A 26,901-nucleotide genomic window follows, 5' to 3' on the forward strand; every position below is an offset into this window, starting at 1 on the left:
GATTAAAAACCTTAAATGGAATAATTTTTCAATTACCAGCTTGGTTTGTTCTGGATTTTTTTGTTTGTTTTTTGTTTGTTTGTTTGTCTTCTGATTTTGCAGTCTCAGTAGCCTTTCATGTGCAGTGAAAGTAAGTTAACAAAAATGTTTTAAGTCATCTTTATTAGCCATTAGTAGGATAAATTTATTTTCAAATGAATTTCAAATGAAATGAAATTTTCAAATGAAATATTTAAGTAGAATTTGTAAATTGTTGATGACCCTTATATAATCTTAACTTTAGAAAACTACAGTTTATAATAGAATTGCAAAGCAAATATAGACTTGTACCATCTTAATTTATTTCTTGAATTTCTCTTCTCAGGGTGCATTTGAGAAGATCTTTTCTCTTTGGCCATTGTCCAAGTGTTTTGAACTGAAAGGGAATGTATATGAATGGTGGTTCAGATGGAGGTTAGATCGTTACGTATGTATTTACCTTGCGATCTTCTGCTATTTTAAATTATAATTTTAAAAATTATTTGGAAAATTTTAATCTATATTTAGTTTTGGAATAAGGAAACATATTGATTTGGTAAATCAAAGCAATCCAGCCCTCCTCCTGTTTTTATAGTGGAGAAAGGGTATGCATGTGTACATAGATCAGTAGGAAAACACTGTAAAAATGTTGTCTATGCAGTGACCTTTATTTGAGTCATAATTTTGGCTTAGAGATGATCTCATACATATGCTTCAGCCATTCAACACAATATTTATTAAGCCCCAATATATGCTCTAGATGTTGGTGTTATGAGGGGATATATTGTAGAGAAAGAAGACATACCACCAGGCTTCTAAACCTTATAATCTAGTTTTAAACTCAAGATTACTGCTTATAATTAGGTGCCAAACTCTGCAGTATGGAATTTGTAATAAAAGTGTGCAAAGAAAAAGAGCAGTGTCATGGATGATGCCATGAATTTTATATTGAAGGCTGATTAGGCCAAGAAATTGGCCAAGAAAATGTAAAACATCTAGCACAGCATTTGGAAAATAATAGACACTGAATAAATATTAATTACCACTCTCCGCTCTCCCTTTAACTTCCATCTTTTACTCTTCCCTTTTTTCATTCAACAAATGTTTTCTTAGTGCCTTTTCTGTGCCATTCCTGGTTTCTAATACCTATGCACTTTCCAATTATTCTTAATAAATAATTTACTTTTAAAATTCTTTTCCTCATTTTTCTAATTGAGCCTTGCATTTCAAAACCATGTGAATAAAAAGCTTTGCTAAAGCCTGCCATAAAATAATTTTAAATTCTCAATTTTCTCATTAGAGCAGTCTACCATGATAGCTCATGTTAAGTGTTTATTTAAAAAAGAAAGCTTTTGTACTTTCTGATCCACCATTTTTTTTTCATTCTTATGTGCATATACTCCTTTTTAAAAGTATGATCTTCGTAATGTTATCGTTTGTTTTCTTTGCTTGGAAGTACCAATGTAAAATGTGTTTTATCTTGGTTGAGTACCTTTAAATTTTATCATGTGTCTTCAGAATAGTTTTTATCTTTATTTTTTAATTAATTTTTATTGATATATAGTTGATTTACAATATTGTGTTAGTTTCAGGTGTACAACAAAGTGAATCAGTTATACATATATGCATATATCCATTCTTTTTTAGCCTCTTGTCCCATGTAGGTCATTACAGAGTATTGAGTAGAGTTCCCTGTGCTATACTGCAGGTTATTAGTTATCTGTTTTATATATAGTAGTATGTGTATGTCAATCTCAATCTCCCAGTTTATCCCTCCCCCCTTCCCCCTTGGTAACCGTAAGTTTGTTTTCTATATCTGTGACTCTGTTTCTGTTTTGTGAATAAGTTCATTTGTAACCATTTTTTTAGATTCCACATATAAGCTATATCATATGATATTTGTCTTTCTCTGACTTCACTCAGTATGACAATCTCTAGGTCCATCCATGTTGCTGCAAATGGCATTATTTCATTCTTTTTTATGACTGAGTAATATTCCATTGTCTATATGTACCACATCTTCTTTTATCCACTCACCTGTTGATGGACATTTAGGTTGCTTCCATGTCCTGGCTATTGTAAATAGTGCTGCAGTGAACATGGGGGTGCATGTATCTTTTCGAATTATGGTTTTATCTGGATGTATAAATTATCTTTATTTCTTCACTTGCTGCTGAGACTGCTTGGGGTAAACCAGCTTATCTTGTGTCATTGCAAGAGATGTTTGCTTGTCTAAGGCAGATTGTTTCCAATGATCATTGACTTCATTTCTTGAAGTTTAAGTTCTTCATAGAAACTTTGGACCTTTAAGCTTTTTACCTACATACTTTTATACATATTGTTCTTTACCAAATACATTTGCTATTTATTGAAAAGTAGCTGTTTTAAAACAGGTTTTCTCTCCTTATTTTTTAGGTAGTCTTTCATGGAATGTTGTTTGCTTTCATTTATCTGGCTTTACAGAAGCGCCAAGTACTTTCTGAAGGAAAGGGTGAACCTCTTTTTTCAAACAAAATTTCAAATTTTCTATTATTTATTTCAGTAGTTTCTTTCTTGGTAAGTTTCAAAACGTAATCTTCTAAACTTCCAAAATCCTAAACAGTGCAGAAAATTAACTTTAAGAGAGAGAAATTTAATCATTTGTTTTTAATAAGTAAAATCTCTACTTTTAAAATTCTTTTTTCTCCTTATTTTTTAATTGAATATAAATTCTAAAGAGAATATAAATATATTTGTTAAATATGAAGAATAACTGAGATGTCAGTGAAATAGAAATTTTAAAAGTTGTAATAAGTTGGAGAAAAAAATATAACATAAGGTGTTTGACAGGAAGAGCCATCACTGCTTATGATCACTATTTCCAGAAAAGCAGACCTGTGCTCCTCTCTCTCTACTTTCTTATATTTGAGCACACCAAAATGAGTGGTGAGCAAACCTGTGGATAGTTTTTACTGAAGCTTTTTTAATAGAATAATGAAGTATCATGTTATAAATAAAGAAAACTGTTTTTAAAATTGAGTGCTACCTCTTTAAGGCACAACTGTTTTTGTGAACTGATCCATATATTTTTTGTTTTAGACCTATTCCATCTGGGCTAGCAGTTGTAAAAACAAAGCAGAGTGCAATGAACTCCACCCATCTGTTTCCGTGGTACAGGTAATTATCCCTATGTAGAGAAATTTTCCTTCTTAATTTTTGATAAGAACGGAGTCTTTAGAGGCAGAAAGATTTGAGATCAAACTCTGTTAAATGTAGGTATAATACTTAATCTTTCTAAGCCCTACCTTCCTCTACTCTAACAGAGATATTAAAATCTCTTTTAAAGGGTAGTTAAATGTTATTATTAAATGTATGGAAATGATCAGTGTTTGTCGCTTAATAAGCACTGAGAAAATGTTAATTCTTTTCTCCTGTTTACTTTTTCATCATTTATTCAAATTTCTTCATGCACTTTTTTACTTAGTCATTAATAGCTATTAACGATCTAATAAGTTATTAATGATCTATGTGTTAAGAACCATGCTACATGTAAAAAGTACATGTAGCTCCTGCCCTCACAGAACTTACAGTCTAATAGAGATATGGACCAATAAACATTCATTCATTCATTTAACAGTTTTTAAAATTCATTTAACAAATATTTGATTCTTACTGTGTGCTCGATATTATGCTGGGGAATATAGTGGTGACCAAATAAGACATGGTCCCTACCCTCACAGCCTGTATTCTTCTGTCAGAGATAGTAATCATATAATTACCGCATAATTATAAATAGAAGTACATGATGCTACAAGGGAATATAATGACAGGATATGACCTAGGTGGAGTTGGAGTGAAGGTGGTTAGGGTTCAGAGATGATTTCCCTGATAAAATTAAGCTGAGAGTGGAGGAATGAAGGCAGGCAGTGAGAACTTGGGCTCTGTGGTAGAAGAGAGCATATTCATATTCAAGAAACTTAAAGAAGGCCATTGGGGCTGTAGCTCAGAGAGCCAAGGTCTAGAGGTATGTGGTAGTGCCTGGGAGGTCGGTAGGAAACAGAGAAGACACATGGGATTTCTTCCTAACCCATCTTGATATCAGAGTAGGGTGCTTGGAGAAGGTGTGTCTAAGGCGAGGCCTAAAAAATGAGTAGTTCAGCAAAGAGAAACAGGGAGGATTTCTGGAGGACCTTCTTTTAGGTTTTAAGTTCTCTTCAGTGAAGAAACTATTTTATCCCTCTCAAACCTCTATATAGTCAGTGGAACCAAGCATATGACAGACTCTCCAAACACAACTGATAATGACATTTTAAACATTGTACTGTATTCATAGAGCATTTTCATGACTTCTGCAGACAACCATAGTGCTCACAAGTAACACGCTGTATATCATATCTGATGTCATTTCTGTAACAACATGAAAGGAAGGGGGGGATGTTCCACTAACAGTGCACCAATACAGAACAATATGAGGGGAGCTAAGGGAGAGAGTGCCTGCACATAGAATGACACTAACATAAGCACTCCTGAGCCTTACCACCTTTTCTCCTAGTCACTACCCTTCACATGCTCATCTTTCCTAAGTTACTTTTTTCCCACATTTACTGTCGATAAGAAAGAGACTTTGAAGAGAGCAAAAAGATGGGGGTGGGCAGCTCCCAACAAAGCAAATACTTTATGGGAGGAGCAAAATTGTATCGTGGAATTTTATGAATTTTGCTGCATAAATATGTCATTTCTTTTCTATACAAAGGGCCTCAAGATGAGTTTATATTTTTTGTAATATACATAAAATAAAACTGTTCAGCCATATACTGTGTAAACCTGTACTTATTTGCAGTATACAGACCATATGCTGAGAAATCCAGTTTGAGTAGACTCTAGATCAAAAATAACTTGAGAAAAAACATTTATCTATTGAAAAAAACCATTATGTCTATATATCAAGTTCAGTAACATAAAGAATAAAGTTATCACTTGAAAGAAAACAAAGTTATTTTAATAAGCAGATTATTAATATTTGCCTCTGTGTTTTTTTCTTTAGATTTTAGCCTTCATCCTAATAAGGAATATCCCTGGATATGCCCGTTCAGTTTACAGTTCATTTTTTGCTTGGTTTGGAAAAATTTCATTAGAGGTTGGTACATTAATATTTTGGTCCATCTTACACAACCTGTATACAGGTGTGTATGTGAATAAGTAAATAGGTGTGTAAGTCTGACACATTTTTTTTCAGCCAAAGCTATGTTATTTATGAAATTATAGGGGGAAAACTTAGTACTTCAACAGCAGTATTATAGAATGTTTTTAAAGCCTTATTTAAATGGCTGGACATAGATGACTTTCAAATATTCTTTAAATTGTCTTAAGTCTTCAGGTACCACCAAGATGCTTAAATCAGAAGAGAAAAAGAATGAAATATAAATGCAATTTGTAAATAGACATAAATGAAATCAAGCTGAAAGGATTTTGATTTGTTCATTTATAATTAAATATTACTGGAATTTAGTTTATTGATGCTTATAATAAAATTCACACATGATTGGAAGTTTGGGGAAAATTTTTAAACTCATTACATTTTGTGTGCTATATCTGATATGAAATTATCTACAAAATCAGCTTAAAGTAGGTTATGAAATACATTCTGAGTGTTCTGAGTTTTATTATTTGAAATAGAACATTTTAAAACAGTAGAATTCGTATTGTAATCATAAAAGATACATTTTAGAGTTATAATATTTATTGTCTTTAAAATGGGGAAAATTTCTCTGCGATTCTATTATACACACACACACACACACACACACACATACACATTCTTTTTCAGATTCTCTTCCATTATAGGTTATTACAAAATATTCAGTATAGTTCTGTGTGCTATTAGTAGGTCCTTGTTGGTAATCTATTTTATGTATAGTAGTGTGTTAATCCCAGCTGCCTAATTTATCACTCCCACCCCTTTCCCCTTTGGTAACCATAAGTTTGTTTTCTATATCTGTGCATCTCTTTCTGTCTTGGAAATAAGTTCATTTGTCTTTTTTGTTTTTTTAAGATTCCACATATAAGTGATATCATATGATATCTGTCTATGTCTGGCTTACTTCACTTACTATGATAATCTCTGGGTCTGTCCATGTTGCTGCAAATGGCATTATTTCTTTCTTTTTTATGACTAATATTCCATTTCTTTCTTTATGACTGATATTCCATTTTATACACACACAAACACAGCCCCCCCACCCCCACACACACATCTTCTTTAACCATTCACCAGTTGATGGACATTTAGATTGCTTCCATGTCTTAGCTATTGGAAATAGTGCTGCAGTGAACATTGGGGTGCATGTATCTTCTCAAATTATGGTTTTCTGCAGATATATGCCAAGGACTGGGATTGCAGGATCATATGGGCACTTGAAAAGAATGTGTATTCTGCCTTTTGGGGATGTAATGTCCTGAAAATATCAATTAGGTCTAACTGTCCTATTGTATAATTTAGGATCTCTGTTGCCTTATTGATTTTCTGTCTCGAAGATCTATCCATTGATGTGTGTGGTGTGTTAAAGTCTCCTATTGTTATTGTATTCCCTTCAATTTCTCCCTTTATGTCTGTTAGTATTTGTTTTATGTATTTGGGTGTTCCCATATTAGCTGTTTATATGTTGACAAGCATACTATCCTCTCCTTGTATTGATCCTTTTATCATTATATAGTGTCCTTCTTTATCTCTCTTTATATCCTTTGTTTTAAAGTCTACTTTGTCTTATATGAGAATTGAGACCCCTGCTTTCTTCTCAGTTCCATTTGCATGAAATATCTTTTTCCTTCCCCTCACTTTCAATCTGTGAGTGTCCTTTGCCTTAAAATGGGTCTCTTGCAGATAGCATATTGTAGGCTCTTCTTTTTTTATCCAGTGTGCCACTCTGTGTCTTTTGATTGGAGCATTTAGTCCTGTAACATCTGAGATATTTATTGATAGATATGTATTTATTGCCTTTTCAAACCTTGTTTTCTTGTTGGTTTTATATTTTTTGTTTTTCCTTTTGTGGTTTGGTGGTTTTCTTTTGTATTATACTTACGTTCTCTTCTTGTTTTTTGTGAATCTGCTGCATGTTTTTGATTTGCCATTGCCCTGTTTCTCAAGTATGTTAACCCCTTTCTATGTCTACTTGCTGTAGATTGGTAGTCACATAGGCTCAAACACATTCTACAAAAAAGTCTGTGTTTTTCACTCTCCTGCCCTATGTTTTATGGTCCTGACCTCCTCTTTTGGGTCTTCATGGTCATCTTTTTTCTGCTCATTGTGGTTATCGTCACTTTCACAGAATTTTTCTATTATTTTTTTTAATCTGTGTACAGGCTTATTTAAGAGATTTGCTTTCCAATTGTGATTATTTCTTTCTAATAGAGTCTTACTTCTTTTCTATTTAGAGAAGACCTTTCAATGTTTCCTTTAGGGTAGGTATAGTATTGCTGTATTCTTTTAGTTTTTGCTTGTCTGAGAAATTCTTTATCTCTCCTTTTATTCTAAATGAGAATCTTGTTGGGTAGAGTACCCTAGGTGGCATATTTTTCCCTTTCAGGACTTTGAATATATCCTGCCACTCGCTTCTGGCCTGCAGCGTTTCTGTAGAGAAATCAGCTGAAGCTTTATGGGGGTTCCCTTGTAACTAACTCTTTGTTCCCTTGTAATTAACTCTGTTTTTCTTTTATTACCTGTAGAACCCTCTCTTTAACTTTTGCCATTTTAATTATAATATGTCTTGGTGTAGGTCTGTTTGGGTTTATCTTGTTTGGGACCCTGTGTGCTTCCTGTACCTGGATATCTGCTTCCTTTAGGTATGGGAAATTTTCAGCCATAATTTCTTCAAATACATTTTCAATCCTGTTTTCTCTTTCTTCTCCTTCTGGAATCCCTATTATGTGTGGATTGGCATGCTTAGCATTATCCCATAGGTCTCATATTGCTTTCAGTTTTTTTTTCATTTGGCTTTCTGTCTGCTCTTCTAATTGGGTGATTTCCATTATTCTATCTTCCAGGTCACTTATGTGTTCTTCTGCATTATTCATTCTGTTCTTCATTGCCTTTTGTTCAGCTTTTGTCTCTGCAAATGAACTTTCTAATTTTTCTTGGCTCCTCTTAGTTTCTAGCTCCTTTTTACAGTAATCTGATAGCCTTTCTTAATTCCTTCAGTATTTTCATTATCTCCTTTTTGAACTCAGTGTCTATTAGACTGAAGAGGTCTGTTTTATTACTTGTTCTTTCAGGGGAGTTCTCTTGATCTTTTAATTAGGAGTGGTTCCTCTGCTTCTTCATTTTACTTATATTTTTCTTACTCTATGAGTATAGGAGAAATAATTATCTGCTGTGGTCTTAGAGGGCTGTTTTTTATGTGGCAGCATCCCTGTGTAGCCTGCACGAGTTTAATATTTTTTGGTGCAAGGGCTCTTTTTAGTATAGATGCTTGCTGGCCTCTTCCCTCATTGTGTGCTGGCCATTATCCCTTTTATAGGAGGTGTGACTGGTGTTGTGGTGACCAGAGCCAGCACTGAATATTGAGTGGGGCCTCCTCTTTGCTCTTTTGTCACAGCCCTGCTTGGGGCAGAGTCTGCTCCCTAGTTATTGGATTAGAAGCCCCCAGATCTTTTTCTGAGCTGCATTCCTGAGCTACAGTCCAAGGTAGGCGGGATTGGAGCACTCCCACTGGGAGAGGAGCCACTGAGTTCTCCTCTGCGAGAGCTGTTCACCAGTGAATGTGCTCTGTTGTGTCACCTTTCACCTGTCATGTGGGCTCACAGAATACAGTGTTGTTGGCACTGCCCTTACCCCTACCTCAACAATGGGAATGCCAGAAGTCGGCTCTGGTGTCCCTCAGGTGTTGTTTTCACAAGGCCACCAATACAGATCCACTGAAGTCAGGTCCCAAGACTGCAGTACTCACGCATCTGAATCCACTGTCAGAGCTATGGAGGCAGCTCACACCCTGGCCCAGCCCAGCTCTCATGCACACACATACCCACAAAGCCCACAGCTGCTAAGGCCAGGCCCCTCCTAGCCATAGGAGCACCTGTTATCTGTTTGGATGTCCGCAGGCGGAGGTGTAAATCTGTGGCTCACATAGCCATGGGGAGAGATTTCAGCCCTGCTTCCTAAGTTGCTTGGCCCCTGGGGCTCAGCTGTGGTTTCAGCCCTGCCTCTGTGTGTGGGCAACCTATTGGCATCTGCTCCCAGGACCTGCCAAGGTGGCGGTTGGCATGTGAGCCTGCTAAGACAGTGGTGGATGGGGTGCACTCCCCTGGAGGCCGAGGAGTTGAGGCAGGGGCCAGCATGTGGAGAAGGAGGCTGCTTTGGTGGCCCTGCCCTTCACACACCACTTAACAGTGGCCCTTCATTTCTGTGGCAGGCCTGAGCATCTTCCATGAACACCCACTGTTGCAGCCATATAACACTCCAGCCCTTTCAGGTTGTCTCTGCCCAGCCAACACCAATACATTCCCTAGGTCTACGTCATTGTAGTTTTGATTTGCATTTCTCTGATAATTAGTTATGTTGAGCATCTTTTCATGTATTTTTGGCCATCTGTATGTCTTCTTTAGAGAAATATCTATTTAGATTTTCTGCCCATTTTTTTTTTCTTTCAAAGATTTGGGGATGGCTTGTCCCAACCAACAACAGGGCAGCCATAGCACCTATTTTCTTTTCTTTTCTTTCTTTCTTTCTTTCTTTCTTTATTTTTTGGCTGTGTTGGGTCTTTGTTGCTGCTCACGGAGTGGGGGCTACTCTTGTTTGCAGTGCACAGACTTCTCAGTGCAGTGGCTTCTCTTGTTGCAGAGCATGGGCTATAGGAACTCAGGCTTCAGTAGCTGTGGTGCACAGGCTTTAGTTGCTCCACGGCATGTGGGCTCTTCCCAGCTCAGGGATCGAACCCATGTCCTCTGCATTGGCAGACAGATTCTTAATCACTGCACTATCAGGAAAGTCCCCTGCCCATTTTTTGATTGGGTTGTTTATAGGTTTTTTTTTATTGGAGTATAGTTGATTTACAATGTTGTTAGTTTCAGCAAAGTGAATCAGTTATACATATACATATACCCACTGATTTTAGATTCTTTTCCATTATAGTTCATTAGAGTATTGAGTAGAGTTCCCTGTGCTATGTAATAGGTCCTTACCAGTTGTCTATTTTATGCATAGTAATGTGTTTAACTCCAATCTTCCAGTTTATTCCTACACCCCCCTTACCCCCTGGTAACCATAAGTTTGTTTTCTATATCTGTAACTCTATTTCTGTTTTGTATATAAATTCATTTGTACCCTTTTTTTAGATTCCACATATAAGCAATATGATATATTTGTCTTTGTCTGACTTACTTCACTCAGTATGACAGTCTCTAGGTCCATCTGTGTTGCAGCAAATAGCATTATTTCATTTTTTTTTAATGGTTGAGTAATATTCCATTGTATATAGGTACCACATCTTTTCCCATTCCTCTGTTGCTGGACATTTAGGTTGCTTCCATGTCTTGGCTATTGGAAATAGTGCTGAAATGAACATTGGGGTGCATGTATCTTTTCAAATTATGGTTTTCTCCAGATATATATGCCCAGGAGCAGGATTGCTGGATCATATGGTAGCTCTATTTTTAGTTTTTAAGGAACCTTCATATTGTTCTCCATAGTGGCTACACCGGTTTACATTCTGACCAACAATGTAGGAGGGTTCCCTTTTCTCCAGACCCTCTCCAGCATTTATTGCTTATAGATATTTTGATGATGGCAGTTCTGACCATTGTAAGGTAATAGCTCATTGTAATTTTGATTCGCATTTCTCTAATAATTAATGATGTTGAGCATCTGTTCATGTGCTTTTTAGCCAGCTATATGTCTTCTTCAGAGAAATGTGTATTTAGATCTTCCACCCATTTTTTGATTGGGTTTGTTTTTTTGATATTGAGCGGCACGATCTGTTTATATATCTTGGAGATTAATCCCTTCTCAGTTGCTTTGTTTGCAAATATTTTCTCCCATTCCGAGGATTGTCTTTTCATCTTGTTTATGGTTTCCTTTGCTGTGCAAGAGCTTTTAAATTTAATTAGGTCCCATTTGTTTATTTTTGTTTTTATTTTCATTACTCTAGGAGGTGGATCCAAAATGATATTGCTGTGATTTATGCCAAAGAATGTTCTCCCTATGTTTTCCTCTAAGAGTTTTATAGTATCCAGTCTTACATTTAGGTCTTTAATCCATTTTGAGTTTATTTATGTGTATAGTGTTAGGGAGTGTTCTAATTTCATTCTTTTACATGTAGCTGTCCAGTTTTCCCAACACCACTTATTGAAGACACTGTCTTCTCCATTGTATATTCTTGCCTCCTTTGTCATAGATTAGGTGACCCTTGGTACATGGGTGTATCTCTGGATTGTCAATCCTGTTCCATTGATCTATATTTCTGTTTTTTGTGCCAGTACCATTACTGTTTTGATTACTGTAGTTTTGTAGTATAGTCTGAAGTCAGGGAGCCTGATTCCTCCAGCTCTGCTTTTCTTTCTCAAGATTGCTTTAGCTATTTGTGGTCTTTTGTGTTTCCACACAAATTTTTTTTCTGTACAATTTTTTGTTCTAATTCTGTGAAAAATACTATTGGTAATTTGATAGGGATTGCATTGAATCTGTAGATTGTTTTGTGTCACATAGTCATTTTGACAGTATTGATTCTTCCAATCCAAGAACATGGTGTATCTCTCCATCTGTGTCATCTTTGATTTCTTTCATCAGCATCTTATAGTTTTCTGAGTACAGGTCTTTTGCCTCCTTAGGTAGGTTTATTTCTAGGTATTTTATTCTTTTTGATGCAGTGGTAAATGGGATTGTTTCCTTGATTTGTCTTTCTGATCTGTCATTGTTAGTGTATAGGAATGCAAGAGATTTCTGTGTATTAATTTTGTATCCTGCAACTTTATCAGATTTATTGATGAGCTTTAGTAATTTTCTGGTAGTATCTTTAGTTTTCTATGTGTAGTATCATGTCATCTGCAAACAGTGACATTTTTTCTTTTCCAATTTGGATTCCTTTTATTTCTTTTTCTTCTCTGGTTGCCATGGCTAGGACTTCCAAAACTGTGTTGAGTGATAGTGGCAAGAATGGACATCTTTGTCTTATTCTTGATCTTAGAGGAAATTTTTTAGTCTTTCACCATCGAGAATGGTGTTTGCTGTCAGCTTGTCAAATGTGACCTTTATTATGTTGAGGTAGGTTCCCTCTGTGCCCACTTTCTGGAGAGTTTTTACCATAAATCAGTGTTAGATTTTGTCAAAAGTTTTTTCTGCATCTATTGAGATTATCATATGGTTTTTATTCTTCAATCTGTTGATGTGGTGTATCACACTGATTTACGGGTATTGAGAAATCCTTGCATCCCTGGGATAAATCCCACTTGATCATGGTGTATAATCCTTTTAATGTGTTGTTGGATTCTGTTTGTTAATACTTTGTTGAGGATTTTTGTGTCTATGTTCATGAGCAATATTGGCCTGTAAAATTCTCTTTTTGTGTGTGATATCTTTCTCTGGTTTTGACATCAGGGTGATAGTGGCCTTGTAGAATGAGCTTGGGGATGTTCCTTCCTCTGCAGTTTTTTGGAAGAGTTTTGGAAGGGTAGATATTGAGACTTCTCTAAATGTTTGATAGAATTCTGTGAAGCCCTCTGGTCCTGGACTTCTGTTTGTTGAAAGATTTTTAATAACAGTTAAAGTTTCAGGGCTTATGATTGGTCTGTTCATATTTTCTGTTTCTTCCTGGTTCAGTCTTGGAAGGTTGTACCTTTCCAAGAATTTGTCCATTTCTTCTAGGTTGTCTATTTTATTGGCATATAGTTGCTGTTAGTAGTCTCTTATGATCCTTTGTATTACTGTGGTGCTCATAATTTTTTTCTTTTTTATTTCTAATTTTATTGATTTGAGTACTCTCCCTTTTTTTCTTGATGAGTCTGGCTGAAGGTTTATCAATTTTGTTTATCTTCTCAAGGAACCAGTTTTTATTTTCATTGATTTTTTTCTTTTGTTTTTTACATCTATATTTCATTTATTTCTGCTCTGATCTTTGTGATTTCTTGCCCTTTTTTAACTTTAGGTTTTGTTTGTTCTTCTTTCTCTAGTTGCTTCAAGTGTAAATATGATTGTTTGAGATTTTTCTGGTTTCCTAAGGTAAGATTGTATTCCTGTAAACTTCCCTCTTAGAACTGTTTTTTCCACCTCCCATAGGTTTTAGATTGTTGTGTTTTCATTTTCACTTATCTCTAGCTATTTTTTGATTTCCCTTTGATATCTTCAGTGATCCATTTGTTGTTTCATAGCATATTTAGCCTCCACGTGTTTGTGTTTTTTAGTTTTTTTTCTGTAATTGATTTGTAATCTCATAGTGTTGTGGTCAGAAAAGATGGCTTAATATGATTTCAGTTTTCTTAGATATTCCAATAAAGAGCTTAAAAAAAATTTTTTTTTCTTAAATTTACCCAGGCTTGCTTTGTGGCCCAGAATGTAATCTATGCTGGAGAATGTTCCATGTGCACTTGAAAAGAATGTGTATTCCCCTGCTTTTGGATGGAACACTCTATAAATAGCATTTAAGTCCATCTGGTGTAATGTGTCATTTAAGGCCTGTGTTTCCTTATTGATTTTTCTGTCTGGATGATTTGTCCATTGATGTAGTGGGATTTAAAGACTCCCACTATTATTGTGTTACTGTCAAATTCTCCTTTTATGTCTGTTAACATTTACCTTATATATTGAGGTTCACCTATGTTGGGTGCATATGTATTTACAATTGTCATATCTTCTTCTTGGATTGATCCCTTGATCATTCTTTAGTGTCCTTCTTTGTTTTTTGTAAGTCATTATTTTAAAGTCTATTTTGTCTGATACAAGTATTGCTACTTCAGCTTTCTTTTCATTCTCATTTGTATGGAATGAAGACCTTTTTCCATCCCCTCACTTTCAGTTGTATCTGTCTCTAGGTCTTATGTAGGTCTCTTGTAGACAGCATATATACAGGTCTTGTGTTTGTATTCATTCAGCCAATGTATGCATTTTGGTTGGAGCAATTACTCTCTTTACATTTAAGGTAGTTATCAGTATGTATGTCCTTATTGCCATTTTGTTAATTGTCTTGGATTTGTTTTTGCAGGTCTTTTTTCTTCCTTTCCTCTTTTGTTCTCTTCACTTGTGATTTGATGACTATCTTTATAGTGTTGTTTTGGACTCCTATTTATTATTTGTGTGTATATCTATGATAGCTTTTTGGTTTGTGGTTACCATGAGGTTTTGATATATACATGATTGTTTTAAGTTGCTAATATCTTAATATCAAATGCATTTCAAATATCCTGCATTACTTTCTTATAGTTTCCTCCTCTCACAGTTACTGGTTTAAATATCATGTTTGTGTGTGGATGATTCCCTACCTTTCCTATATGTTTTCCTTTACTGGTGAGCTTTCCCATTTCATAATTTTCTTGTTTTAGTTGTGGCCTTTCCTTCTCTGCCTAGAGAAGTTCCTTTAGCATTTGTTGTAAAGCTTGTTTGGTGGTGCTTAATTCTTTTAGCTTTTGCTTGTCTGTAAAGCTTTTGATTTCTCCATCTAATCTGAACAAGGGCCTTGCTGGGTAGAGTATTCTTCGTTGCAGTTTTCTTCCCTTTCATCACTTTAAATATATCATGCCACTCCCTTCTGGCCTGCAGAGTTTCTGCTGAAGAATCAGCTGATATACAAGAAAATCCCCACAGGACTCTTATTTGTTGCTTTTTCCTTGTTTTTAAAATCTTCTCATTATCTTTAAGTTTTGTAAAGTTGATTACTATTGTCTCAGAGTGTTCCTCCTTGGGTTAATACTGTATGGGACTCTGCGTTTCCTGGACTTGGGTGACTGTTTCCTTTCTGGTGTTAGGGAAGTGTTCAGTTATTATCTCTTCAAATATTTTCTCAGGTCCTTCTTCTCCCTCTTCTCCTTCTGGGACCCCTATAACGTGAATTGGTGCATTTAACATCCCAGAGGTTTCTTAAACTGTACTCATTTCATTCTTTTTTCTTTTGTTTCACGACAGTGATATCCACCACTCTGTCTTCCAGCTCACTGAGTCATTCTTCTGCCTCATTTATTCTACTATTGATTCCTTCTGGTGTATTTTTCATTTCAGTTATTGTATTCTTCAACTCTGGTTGTTCTTTATACTTTCTCACTCTTTGCTACAAACTTCTTGTAACTTCTTGCTCTGTTCATCATTCTTCTTCCAAGTTCTTGAATCATCTTTATGCTTATTACTCTGAACTCCTTCTTGGGTAGATTGGTTATCTCTACTTTGTTGTTCTGGGATTTTTATCTTGTTCCTGCATCTGGAACATCTTCCTTTGCTATCTCATTTTAATTTTCTATTTGTGTTTTTATATGTGTTGTAGCTTAGATATGTTTCTTGACCTTGGAGAAGTGGCCCTCTGTAGGGGATGTCCTATGTGATCCCAGCAGTTTACTCCCCTCTTGTCACCCAAGGGCCAGGGACCAGCTGTTCCCAGGGTAGGTTCTGACCTATTTTCAGACTAAATTCTAGGGCTGCTGGATCATAGTTTTCTCGCTTCTGGTGTCTCCCCCATGGTGGGTTAGTCTGGTCTAGATTCTTGTGCAGGCTTCCTGGAGGGAGAGGCTGGTGCCTGCCGTTGGTGGGTGGAGCTGGGTCTTGGCCCTCTGGTTGGCCAGGGGTGTATCTAGAGGTGGCTGGGTGTTCAGGAAGTCTTTAGGCAGCCTGTCTACTGGTGGGGATAGCTGTGTTTCCACCCTTTTGGGTTTTGCCCTGAGGTGTCCCAGCACTGGACTTTATAGGCTGTTGGGTGCGACCAGGTCTCAGTGCTAATGACCCAACATGTCTGCCTCTAGCCAGAGTTCACGTAGGTCCCTGCTATGCCTGCCACCAACTTTTATGACCACAGAGAGCGCCACTGCCACCCTCTACCTCCGCAGGAGACCTTCCAAGACCAGCAGGTAATTCTGGCCCAGGCTCCTGTGGAGTCACTGCTTTTGCCCTGAGTCCTGGTGTGCACCCTTCAAGAGTGGAGTCGCTGTTTCCCCCAGTTCTGTGGAGCTCCTGCAGTCAAGCCCCACTGGCCTTCAAAGCCAAAAGCTCTGGGGGCTCTTCCTCCTGATGCCAGACCCCTAGGCTTGGGAGCATGGCATGGGGCTCAGAGCTCTCACTCCTCTGGGAGAACTTCTGTGACATAATTATTCTCCATTTTGTGGGTCTCCCACCCAGGGGGTATGGGATTTGATTATATCATGAGAGTGCCTTTCCTACCTTCTCTTGGTTTCTTTGTCTTTGGATGTAGAATATCTATTTTTGGTACATTCCAGTCTTTTTTTTTTTAATCGATGGTTGTTCAGCAGTTAGTTGTGATTTTGATGTTGTCCTGAGAGAAAGTGGGTTCAAGGTCCTTCTGCTCTACCATCTTGTCCCTGAATATCCTATTTTTTAAGTTTCCTTTAAAAGAAAGATTGTATAGAATTTAGCATTCTTGGTCATATAGATATTTGTTGAGGTAGCTTAAGCATTTTCCTAATCTTTGATATTTTGAAGCAATGTGATGGTAGAACCACATTTGTAATCACAATCAAAAGTACTAATTGTGTCCTCTACTATGTATGTTCACAAAGAAGTTGAAATACGCTTTTGAAACATTCAAATGTATTTCACAAGATTTGTTTGGTGCAGAACAGACATGAGGACATCTTAAAAACCATATATACATATAATATATACATAAATATATTCACAAATATACATATGCAGTACAGACGTGTATACACACAAACACACAGTAATTCTTTGTTTGGAGTCTGAATATAAGAGTCCATATATCATTGTCAGCTGTCTTTTATATCATGCAAAGAAATGTTTTTAAAGTTAGAAGTTTCCTCTGGTTCATTTCTTGGAGACTTTGAAGCAGTGCTTCAGCAGTTAAGAGTTCTGACAGTAGACTGCAATAGACTTTTCAAAGCCAATAGTGAAACATATAATTAAATGGTTTTGGAAAAGCCTTCTAACATAATTATGCTATCATATATTTAAATTAGGAAAACCTGTTATATATTCATGGACCCTCTGGACATACCTAACTTGAAATATTTTTCCTTCCAGCTCTTTATTTGCCAATATCACATCTGGCTGGCAGCGGACACAAGGGGTATCTTGGTCCTCATCCCTGGAAACCCTATGCTCAACATCATTGTCAGCACTTTCATATTTGTTTGTGTGGCACACGAAATTTCTCAGATCACTAATGAGCTTGCACAGATTATTATTCCTAAAGAAAACTCATCTCTGTTGAAAAGGTTGGCATGTATTGCCGCATTTTTTTGTGGACTCCTCATCTTGTCATCCATTCAAGATAAATCAAAACATTAGGATCCTAAAAACTTAAACTCTTCAGATTAACTTTGTGTCTACCTGGAGGAGAACAGCATCTATCTGGAGACATAAATGTATATGCAAATAAAAATTTGTGTGGCAAGAAGATAGCTCAGTGACATCTGTTGAACATGTGTGCTTGTATATTTTGGAAATGTACATATACAATGTGAAATACTGAAAAAAAATCAGTGAAACAGAGTGCATTGAAAAGTCTTTTCTACTGGATCTATATTTCCATTTATAAGTGATTTTCAGTAAACATATGAAGGCAGGGAAGTAATTACCTTTCCAGTAAAAAACACAGATAATTTAATTACCTTAGTGACACCACTGAGTGTTTTGATATTTACTAAATTTGCGGTAATAAAATTGTATGCACCTATATTCATCATGGAACTTCCTACTTCATTGAAAACTTTCTTACTCAAGGAAGACTGCAGTGTTGTTCTCTTATATGTGCAATGATGTGGAATGACAAACAGTATGTCTTTTATGTGTTCATGTTCTGATTGTTATGTTTCCTGACATGATTTTTCTTCCTAACTATGGTTTTCAGGTATATAAGCCTAAAATCTTTGTATACTTTGTCTCAGAGTTGTTCTAGGCTCCATGACAGGGTTGTGTCATTGATGCTGTTGTAGCTTTTTATAAAAAGGCCAAATTTTCTTTCTAGTAAAAACATTCACCTGTTTCCTTTCCTTAAGCTATACCAGTGTAATACTAGTTACCCTGTGGATCCATTGAATATGCTTTCCCCCATCTAATTAATTTTTGTGTATTTCCAATGTTTGGAAGCTCTTTATAACCATTTTGGTATTTCCTATTACTCCCTCCTATTTAAAAAATATATATATTTATCGATCTAAGTGTAGTAAAGATTCAAATTGTTTGAGATGTATAACCATAAGTAGAATTTTAAGTAAATCGGTGACCTTGGGCAATGTATGTTTTGGGTTTTGTTACCAGCTGTTAGAGGTATAAATTTATTTATCTGTTGTACAGATTTGATTACAAATTTTAATGTTTGAAAGGTTGCACTTGTTTGCTGTTACTGTGTATGGGGTAAAATATTTTTTGTTCATGGTATATGAAAATATGGAGTAATTTAAACAGTAAATAAACATTCTGTGGATGCTTATTTTTGTATTGTAAAGTATCAATTAAACTTTTTTTTTAAAGCTGGATCCATTAATGATTTGTTCAAATGTCTAATTCATTTCCTCAGCTTAAATTTACTTTTTCAACCTGTTAGCATATATGGGTCACTGTGCTAGTTAATAATTTCGTTATCAGTGCTTCAGAGGATAATCTGCCTTTTCTGTCCATGAGTTAAAACATTGTTTCATTAGTAATGTTACTTAAAGACTTCAAAAATGTATTGCTTTAGCACAGGATTTATGTACTAGTGAAATATTTCCATTAACCGAGGAATATTTCTTAAACAGATGTGTGTTCTTTTTCCTCTCTTCTTCTGCCCTTACTTAATCTTTTGACATTTCCCAGATAGACAATTGTAATGATTCATTGCTCTGCCTCCTAGACTGCAGGCTTATAAGTAGAGAATAGTGTAGTTATAAATCAAAAACTTCCAAGTGCTGTGATCACATTATTCTTGTTTGTGTGGCTTGCCAATGAGTAGAGTGCATTTTAATTTAGCTTGTAAGTTTTATCACCTGAAAAAGATTCTTCTTGATGAAACAATTGAAAAAGAAAGATGACCAGTATTTGTTTTTTTAAAAGTACTTATGTCTTCTAATAGTGATACCCAAGTGGCTATAAGTTTTCTTTCCTATTTGAACTCAAACCTAAAACTTAACTGGTAAGCCCTATTTCTTTATCACATGTTCTCATTTTATATATATACACACACACACACATATATATTTATATATAAATTGTATATATATAAAATTTAACTGTGGCACATAAAAATTAAAATATGCATTTGTAATTAAAATACATTCTATTTATATTTTATTTTCTTAATGAGTCTTTATGGATAAGAGGTTATCATGGTATAAGTTGCCACAATGATAGCATCTATGGTATGTTTTAATATTTTTTTCTGCATTGACTCACATGATGATTATTTGCATCACTCAGTCATACTATTCTTCATAAAAAGATGTTTAACAGAATATTTAGATATGCTAAAATTAAGATAAAACCACAGGTTCTCTAAAACTCAAATTTTCTGTAATATAAATCACGTTTAAAAAATCCATCATCTGGCCCCAAAAGGTACTTGCTTGACTCAATCTACCCCAATCCTTCCCTGTTTCCCTTGTCAAACCTTCCCCTTTTTATGGATAGCCAACATAGCATTAAAAATTCAGAGCCTTCACCTAAAACCATTCTCTGTACCTATGAACTGGCTCCTATTATTTACTTTAGGTGCTGATATAAAATAACATATATCCTACAATTCCATTGTGAGATAAGTTGACCAGTTAAAATTTTAAAGATGAGTGAATATTATTATTTCTAATGTTAGCATAAGAAGCGTTTAAGCTTGGTAAAATTTAATGATAAGCATGTCTGAGTTTGATTATATTTTTTAACTAGATAGTAAAAATATGTATATTAAACTGTCAAGCCTAAACAAATAAACCTTAGGACCTAGGGCAGAACCTTCATAAAACAGACACAATAAAAGACAGTTTGTCAAAGAACATGCAATTTCTAGGAGAATGCATCTCCCCCTTTGGATTGATAGGGAGGGACAATCTAGTAAACTTGAGAGCCAAGTTGGAATTTTTATGTTGAACAGTATTAAATCGCCAATATGCCATCATTTTGACCTACAAAAATGGCAGTTTCATAGGGCTCAGACTAAGAGCTTCCCTTAATTAAAACAACAACAACCAACAACTTGGGTAGTTACCCGCAGAACTGATCTTGACAACTTCAAAAATTCTAAATATTAAGATACTCATGGTTGAAGAGCACCTTTAAATCCCGTATTGGTCTTTTAATGAAATCCCTTCTGGAGTCTTGTATGATATGAATTAGAATTATAAAGCTTCCTTAAAAGATCCATAAGGTAGTAAAAATGAGACTATTTTCCAAAAGTAGAGTTGAATGTATTATGAGCTATAATATAGCTAATAGATTAACAAGATTTAAATTTCTATGATTAAAAAACCTCCAAAAAACAAAAGTCCAGGACCAGATGGCTTCACAGGCGAATTCTAGCAAACATTTAGAGACGAGTCAACACATCCTTCTGAAACTTCCGAAAAACTGCAGGAGAAAGAACACTCCCAAGCTCATTCTACGAGGCCATCATCACCCTGATACCAAAACCAGACAAAGACACTACAAAAGAAGAAAATTACAAGCCAAATATCACTGATGAACACAGACACAAAAATCTCAACAAAATACTAGCAAACAGAATCCAACAACACATTAAAAGGATCATACACCATGATCAAGTGGGAGTTATCCCGAAAGGGTGCAGGGAGTCTTCAAAATTTGCAAATCAATCAATGCAATACACCACATTAACAAATTGAGGAATAAAAACCACATGATCATCTCAATAGATGCAGAAAAAGCTTTTGAGAAAATCCAACACCATTTATGATTAAAAGCTCTCCAGCAGGTGGGCATAGAGGGAACCTACCTCAACATAATAAAGGCCATATACGATAAACCCACAGCAAACATCATACTCAGTGGTGAAAAGCTGAAAGCACTCCCTCCAAGATCAGGAACAAGACGAGGATGTCCACTCCTGCCGCTTTTATTTCGGAGTCCGAGCCATGGCAATCGGAGAAGAAAACACGAAAGGGATCCAAATGAAAAAAGAAGTAAAACTGTCACTGTTGCAGATGACATGATATGATGCATAATTATTTACAAAATACTTTTAAAAGTACCATTCCAAACCATAAAAGTGGAGTAGGTCAACATTTTAAGAGGAAATTTTTGCTTCCCTAAGAAGTGTTTGTCATGTGCAGGCAAAATTTTCATCCTTAAAAGTAATTATAATATTTTAAAATTCAACTGATTGTATTAGCATTTACTTCACTACTACCTAGTGGCCCTATTATGTAGAAGACATTTGAGAGAAGTTTTTTAAAAATGAAAGTCACTTAAAAGGAGCATAAAACTATTAACAAGATCTTTTTAATTCTACACCTACCACAGATGGATTATTTAGTTCTTTTAATCTCCACTGCCAAAATAATAAACCAGAACTTAGCTGATGGCAAAAGTTCTCCATGTTTATCTATTTTTTAATATGAATTCCACCCAGACCAATCTTACTGTTCCCCAAATATACTATTCCTTTGTTCCCACTCTTTTCATCCCTGTAAATCCAATTTCTTTAACATAGAATTTAAACTCCACCTGTGGAGCCAATACTCTGTCTTCTTTTAAACTATCCTAGCATGAATTACCTGGTGTCATTATGTTGTCATTTCTTCCATTCCTTCAGTAAGATTGCAACTCCAGAGTCAAGATGGATACACAAAGTATCATGCTACACACAAGTAGGCAGAGAGAGGCTTGACCATCAGCTGACAGGTTCTGGCTTTATTTCTCCCATCTTAAAAACAAAGCTCCTCTTTACCACTAGCATTCCCAAAGCTACCGCTTCATTGACCTTCTCCTTCAGACCTGAACGGCTCTTGTCAAGATCAACAAGAGCTTCCTTATTATTAAATCCATTGATCAAGTTTTAGTTTTTACCCACTTGACCTATAAGCAGTATTTGACATATTGACTTACTGCCTCCCTTTTCGATCATCTTCACTGTGCTTCTAGGACATCACCATTTCCTGTTTTCCCCCTACCTCAGCAGCCATTCCTACACAGCCCTGGATCCTGGAGCCTCTTCACACCCTCAGTCTCTAAACTGCAATTTCCGAAGGCTCAGTCCTCAGACCTTGAGGTGATACTACTTAAGGTGTAAGTATGAATAGTCACATGGCTTTAAACATTATCTATATTTTGAGGTCTACCAAATTTATGTCTTTCGTCTGAACGTCTTCCCTATAATTCGAATCCAGATACCTACCTGCATGTTTAACATCTCCATTTGAATATCTAAAAGACATCTCAAACTTAACAAGTCTAAAACAAAACTAAGCTTCCCTACTTCTGGCCACCCACAGTCTTTTTCTCAGTAAATGGCAACTACATTCTTCAGGCACTCAGATAAAAAAGTTGACTCACACTTTTTGTCTTCTATTTTAGTAAATCTTATCAGCTTCAGCTTCAAAATATATCCATAATTCAATAAGTCAACCGATTTTCATCATCTCCAGTGTGACCACCCTGTTCCAGAAGTCCACCAGCTCTTTCTTGGATTATGGTACTAGTCAGCTTCATTTTTCTCTGTAGTTCTGACATACTTACACTTTTTACTTACCTATTTTTTAAAGCTTTCATCTCCCCCCATTAGAATATAATCTTTCTGAGGACACAGATTTGTCTGTTTTACTCTCTATGGTATCCACAGTTCCTAGAACAATACTTCTCAATCATTTGCTGAATGAACTAATTAATAAATGCTACAGAAACGGTGTCAAGTATTAACCCCATACAAGGCAGGTGGGTAGCCCTGCTAATGATGAAAAGGAAGATTATTTTCGCAACTGCCCTAGTGATTTGGATAGGAGGCTAAAGATACACTTTATTTGGCTTTTAGGGTGTTGATTTGAATAGTGTTATAAAAAATTTAACCCACACTTATGCGGCCAGATAAAGAGTGACTGTAAATAGTCACATGGCATATAGCCTGTGACTGTGCAGCAGGGTAAGGGCCTTTCTGTCCTGGATGGAAACTGCTTGCAGACCTAAGCACTAGCCATACCAGGAAGAACGTAAGCCTTTTACTTGCTGTCGGTCCTACCATTCTTCCTTTTCTTGCTTTATGCTGGGGGAAAAGGTCAACTGCAATTTTGTCATCGTACTTATACTACTATATTTGTTATAGCAGAGAGAATTATTTCTTTGGAATCCTATCTCTATCACAGGTGGAAAATGAAAAGATGAACAAAGAAAGCCATGTATTTTAAAGAGATTGTGCTTTTTGTGGAAGCTAAAATTATTCTTCTGTGTTCAGACAAAATGTATGTCATAAAATACTACTTAAAAATACTATTACTTAAAAAACCAAATTGTACACTCTAAATATATGCTGTTTATTGTTTGTTAACTGTCTCAAAGAAGTTCTTAAAAAAAAAGACACAATTCAATTCATACACTTTACGTGACTTAAATCCTTTAAAATTTATTGAGAAAAAAAACCTTTATGAAATAAACTATATTAAAAACTATTGCCAGTACATAGAAATGTATATGTGAGTGCCAGTACAAGTAAAATCAGATTAATTAATTAAATGAAAACCTGAAATTTCAACAGGACTTTAATGAAAATTTTTTAAATGATAATACTGTGAATTTCAGATATATATTAAGTAAAAAATTGCTTCAGAACATTTAACAGATGGTAAGTTTTAAAAGCATATCCATTGTATGTAGCAGAAATTACATGCCAAAAAAATAAGCTTTTGAAAATATAAGGCTAACTAGGAAAACTTATCTCCCTAGCATATCAAGATATAGCTGAGAACTTACAGAAGAAGTTTATGAAAAGTGTAATTGCTGATATTTTCTGTTGCAGTTGAGAGCCCAGATATCAGCAAACCACCTAGTTAATTATATTTGTGCTTACTTTGAGAATTTTAATATAACAGACTCAGAAACATATGTATGTCATGTGCATTATAAGAAAATGATTTACTGATTGATTGGATTGAGGTGATCTCAAAGTTTGATATAAGCTAATATTAATAAAGTTAATTAGTATAATAACAGAAAGTGCTAGTGTGATGATCCATGGACTTAACAAAATGAGACTGAAATTAGTGATGTTTTGCAAGGATGTGGAGCTTAATTCCACTCATTTCATTCCCTGGGAATGGCTTTATGCTAAATTTTAAAAATAGAATACATTCTGGATATAGTCTTTAAAGTCATCAACTGGAAGTGTTTTGTGGCTTATCTTATAGACAGGTCAGTGTTTTGTTTGATAAATTGGATGTAACATATGGGAGCCTGCTATATGACAGCAGGTTAGATGGCATTGTACTTAAAGATCTTTAGAACTATTGAAAGAGATTAAATTCAAGAGAAAATGATCATTAGCCTAATTTCAAAGACTGAAATAAAGCTGGCCAATTTTGATTGGCAATTCAACCCATCTTACCAGTCTGAATATTTCTCTGCGAAGACATTCAAATCTGATTGAATCTATGACTCAATTTGTTCATTTCTCAGGATAATTGTGATTTGGGGAAATGTATTTGGCAACATTTATTCTGGTTCATTTTCTTATACTAAAAATTGTTTCCAGGGAAGGAATGATTGGCAACCACATTCCCAAAATTATGGAGTTCAAGACTAAATTCTAGAAAACTTTTTCTGATTTTAAATCTTATAAAATGTAAAAGCACTGTATGTTTTACTTTTTCATATTAATAGTAAAAATGAGATATGAGAAAAAAGTTATATGGCTGCCTGCCACATATATGGTACCAGAACCTACATATGACAAAACTGGAATAGCTGAATTCTATTTAACACTAGGAATAGTTGCTTTAAGATATAAAAGCTATTAACAGGTATTTTATCCATTATGAAGAATTTTGGGGACTGTGAAAGAATAAAATGAAACACTTTGTCTTTAAAGGATTCAAAACTAAAAGCTTACTGAACATCAAAATGGAAAAATCTGACACTTTAATCTTAGTAAAAAACAGTACCAAGATTGTTTTTCCAAATTCAAGGTAAACCAAGAAAGAAAATTTTTTCCATTTTTTCATTTTCTAATTTAAAATATCTCCAATATTATAAATGTTTATGTTATATTAGAGGCTTAAGCCATCATACATTGAAAATAAATGTTTGATTCTCTATCTGGCAGTTGTGTTTGTTTTTTAGATTTTTTGTTTGTTTGTTTTTAATTCTTAGCCTTCTTTATTCTACTTTTTATCAGGTCAAAGTTCTTGAATTTTGACCTTAGCTTTTTCAAAACTAGGTCAGTATATTTTGTTTTGTTTTCTCTGACAAGTCATAGGGTCAAAGTCCTGCTAATAAAAGGACTAGACTCTCCTCTGTGAGACTAGACTAGATATTAATGTGTGGAATGGCAAGATGAGTTTTTCCTAGGCTATTCAGGAGAAAGAGTGACAGCCATCTCTGGTATAGAAAGAGTAAACTAGAACTAAGAATCCACATTTTCCTTACAACACCTCCTTCCATCTCACTCCACCTAGAAACACTATCACTAGGAGAGAAAATGTGATGGAAAAATATTTAGTTGAAAGCCAAGGGATCCAGCAATTTCAAAACACATTTGCACATAAGAGACACAGATCTGGTGCACTTAGAGACTATGAAATTAAAAATGGAAACTATAGAGAAGTAATGGGCACAGCTATCCAAAAGAGAATTTAGATAGAGTAATGAAGGGGGGTAGGACTTGTACAATTGGATGTATAGACACATTAAGCTACAGTTGTCAGTGTGGAATAGATGCAAGAATATGTAGATTAATGATAGAATATGAAACAAAAACATTTTAATTCAGACAATATTAGAATAAGGTAATATTTCATTTTACATTACTAAGGAAAGATAGACATAGTCTTTAAATAGCCTTCAGACAATTGCTTAATTATGGGAGTGGGGGCAGTAAATTCCCTGTCTTACTCCATATACCAAAAGATATTCAAGATGATTAAAGGGTTTAAGGACATACAAAATAAGAACTAGAAAATGTGTTACAAAGTCCAAGCTGGTACTACTGACTGCATGACAGGCCCACCAATGGAGAGATGAGTTGTTGGGGCAGGAATAGCAACTTTATTCAGAAAGTCAGCAGACTGAGAAGATGATGAACCAGTGTCCCAAAGAACCATCTTCTCTGGTTAAAATTCAGGCTTCTTTTTTATCAATGCTAAAAGGGGGGTGGGGGTGTAAAATCCTGGTTCTGGCCAGATTCTGGAAGGGATGTGTTAATTTCTTACTTCCTGCAGCTGTTCGGGTGGGCCTGGTCAGGATGTTCCCTGAAAGCTAAACAAAGGTATTTTAGTTTAATTCTCATTACCTGGGAGGCAGGGTTCCCAGAGATGGGCCATTATGTGTAATTTAAGTTTATAGGCAAAATCCCCTTTAGTGATTAACTTGTAATAGAATACAAAGGTTCTTCCCTATTACAACTTCCCACTGTCAGTGATCCATTCCACAATCCTGGGGGAAAAGGGATGAAGACCTCTAATTCCTGCTGATAAGGGGTGACAAAGAGGTGATTACAGAATGGAATTGATCAACTTTGGACAGGAAATATTCCTTAGAATCTTTTAGTCAGTAGTACAATCCCTTTTCCTTTTTTATCTACAATTATTTGAAGCTGATTAAGCCCCTTAGCACTT

At 35.3% G+C, this 26,901-nt stretch overlaps 1 protein-coding gene across 4 annotated transcripts in view; it reads left to right on the forward strand.

Annotated features, from left to right (window-relative positions):
• Positions 1-18,627, forward strand: part of CASD1 (CAS1 domain containing 1) — a 62,114-nt gene extending 43,487 nt beyond the window's left edge. Inside the window, exons 14-19 of one of the 4 annotated variants that reach the window (XR_009053301.1) lie at positions 365-466; positions 2,434-2,574; positions 3,097-3,174; positions 5,042-5,134; positions 15,922-16,026; positions 17,177-17,275. Coding sequence is in view for 3 of the 4 variants with exons in the window: in XM_057732804.1 (XP_057588787.1) it covers positions 365-466; positions 2,434-2,574; positions 3,097-3,174; positions 5,042-5,134; positions 17,177-17,443 (681 nt within the window). In the remaining variant the exon portion in view is untranslated. Of the gene's footprint in view, positions 1-364; positions 467-2,433; positions 2,575-3,096; positions 3,175-5,041; positions 5,135-15,449; positions 15,565-15,921; positions 16,027-17,176 lie in introns of those variants that run through there. The other 3 variants (XM_057732804.1, XM_057732806.1, XM_057732805.1) reach the window with 3 other exon arrangements.
• Positions 18,628-26,901: the final 8,274 nt, after the last annotated feature.

The sequence above is a fragment of the Hippopotamus amphibius genome, chromosome 4 (genome assembly GCF_030028045.1).
Source record: "Hippopotamus amphibius kiboko isolate mHipAmp2 chromosome 4, mHipAmp2.hap2, whole genome shotgun sequence".
NCBI classification, from domain to species: Eukaryota; Metazoa; Chordata; class Mammalia; order Artiodactyla; family Hippopotamidae; genus Hippopotamus; species Hippopotamus amphibius.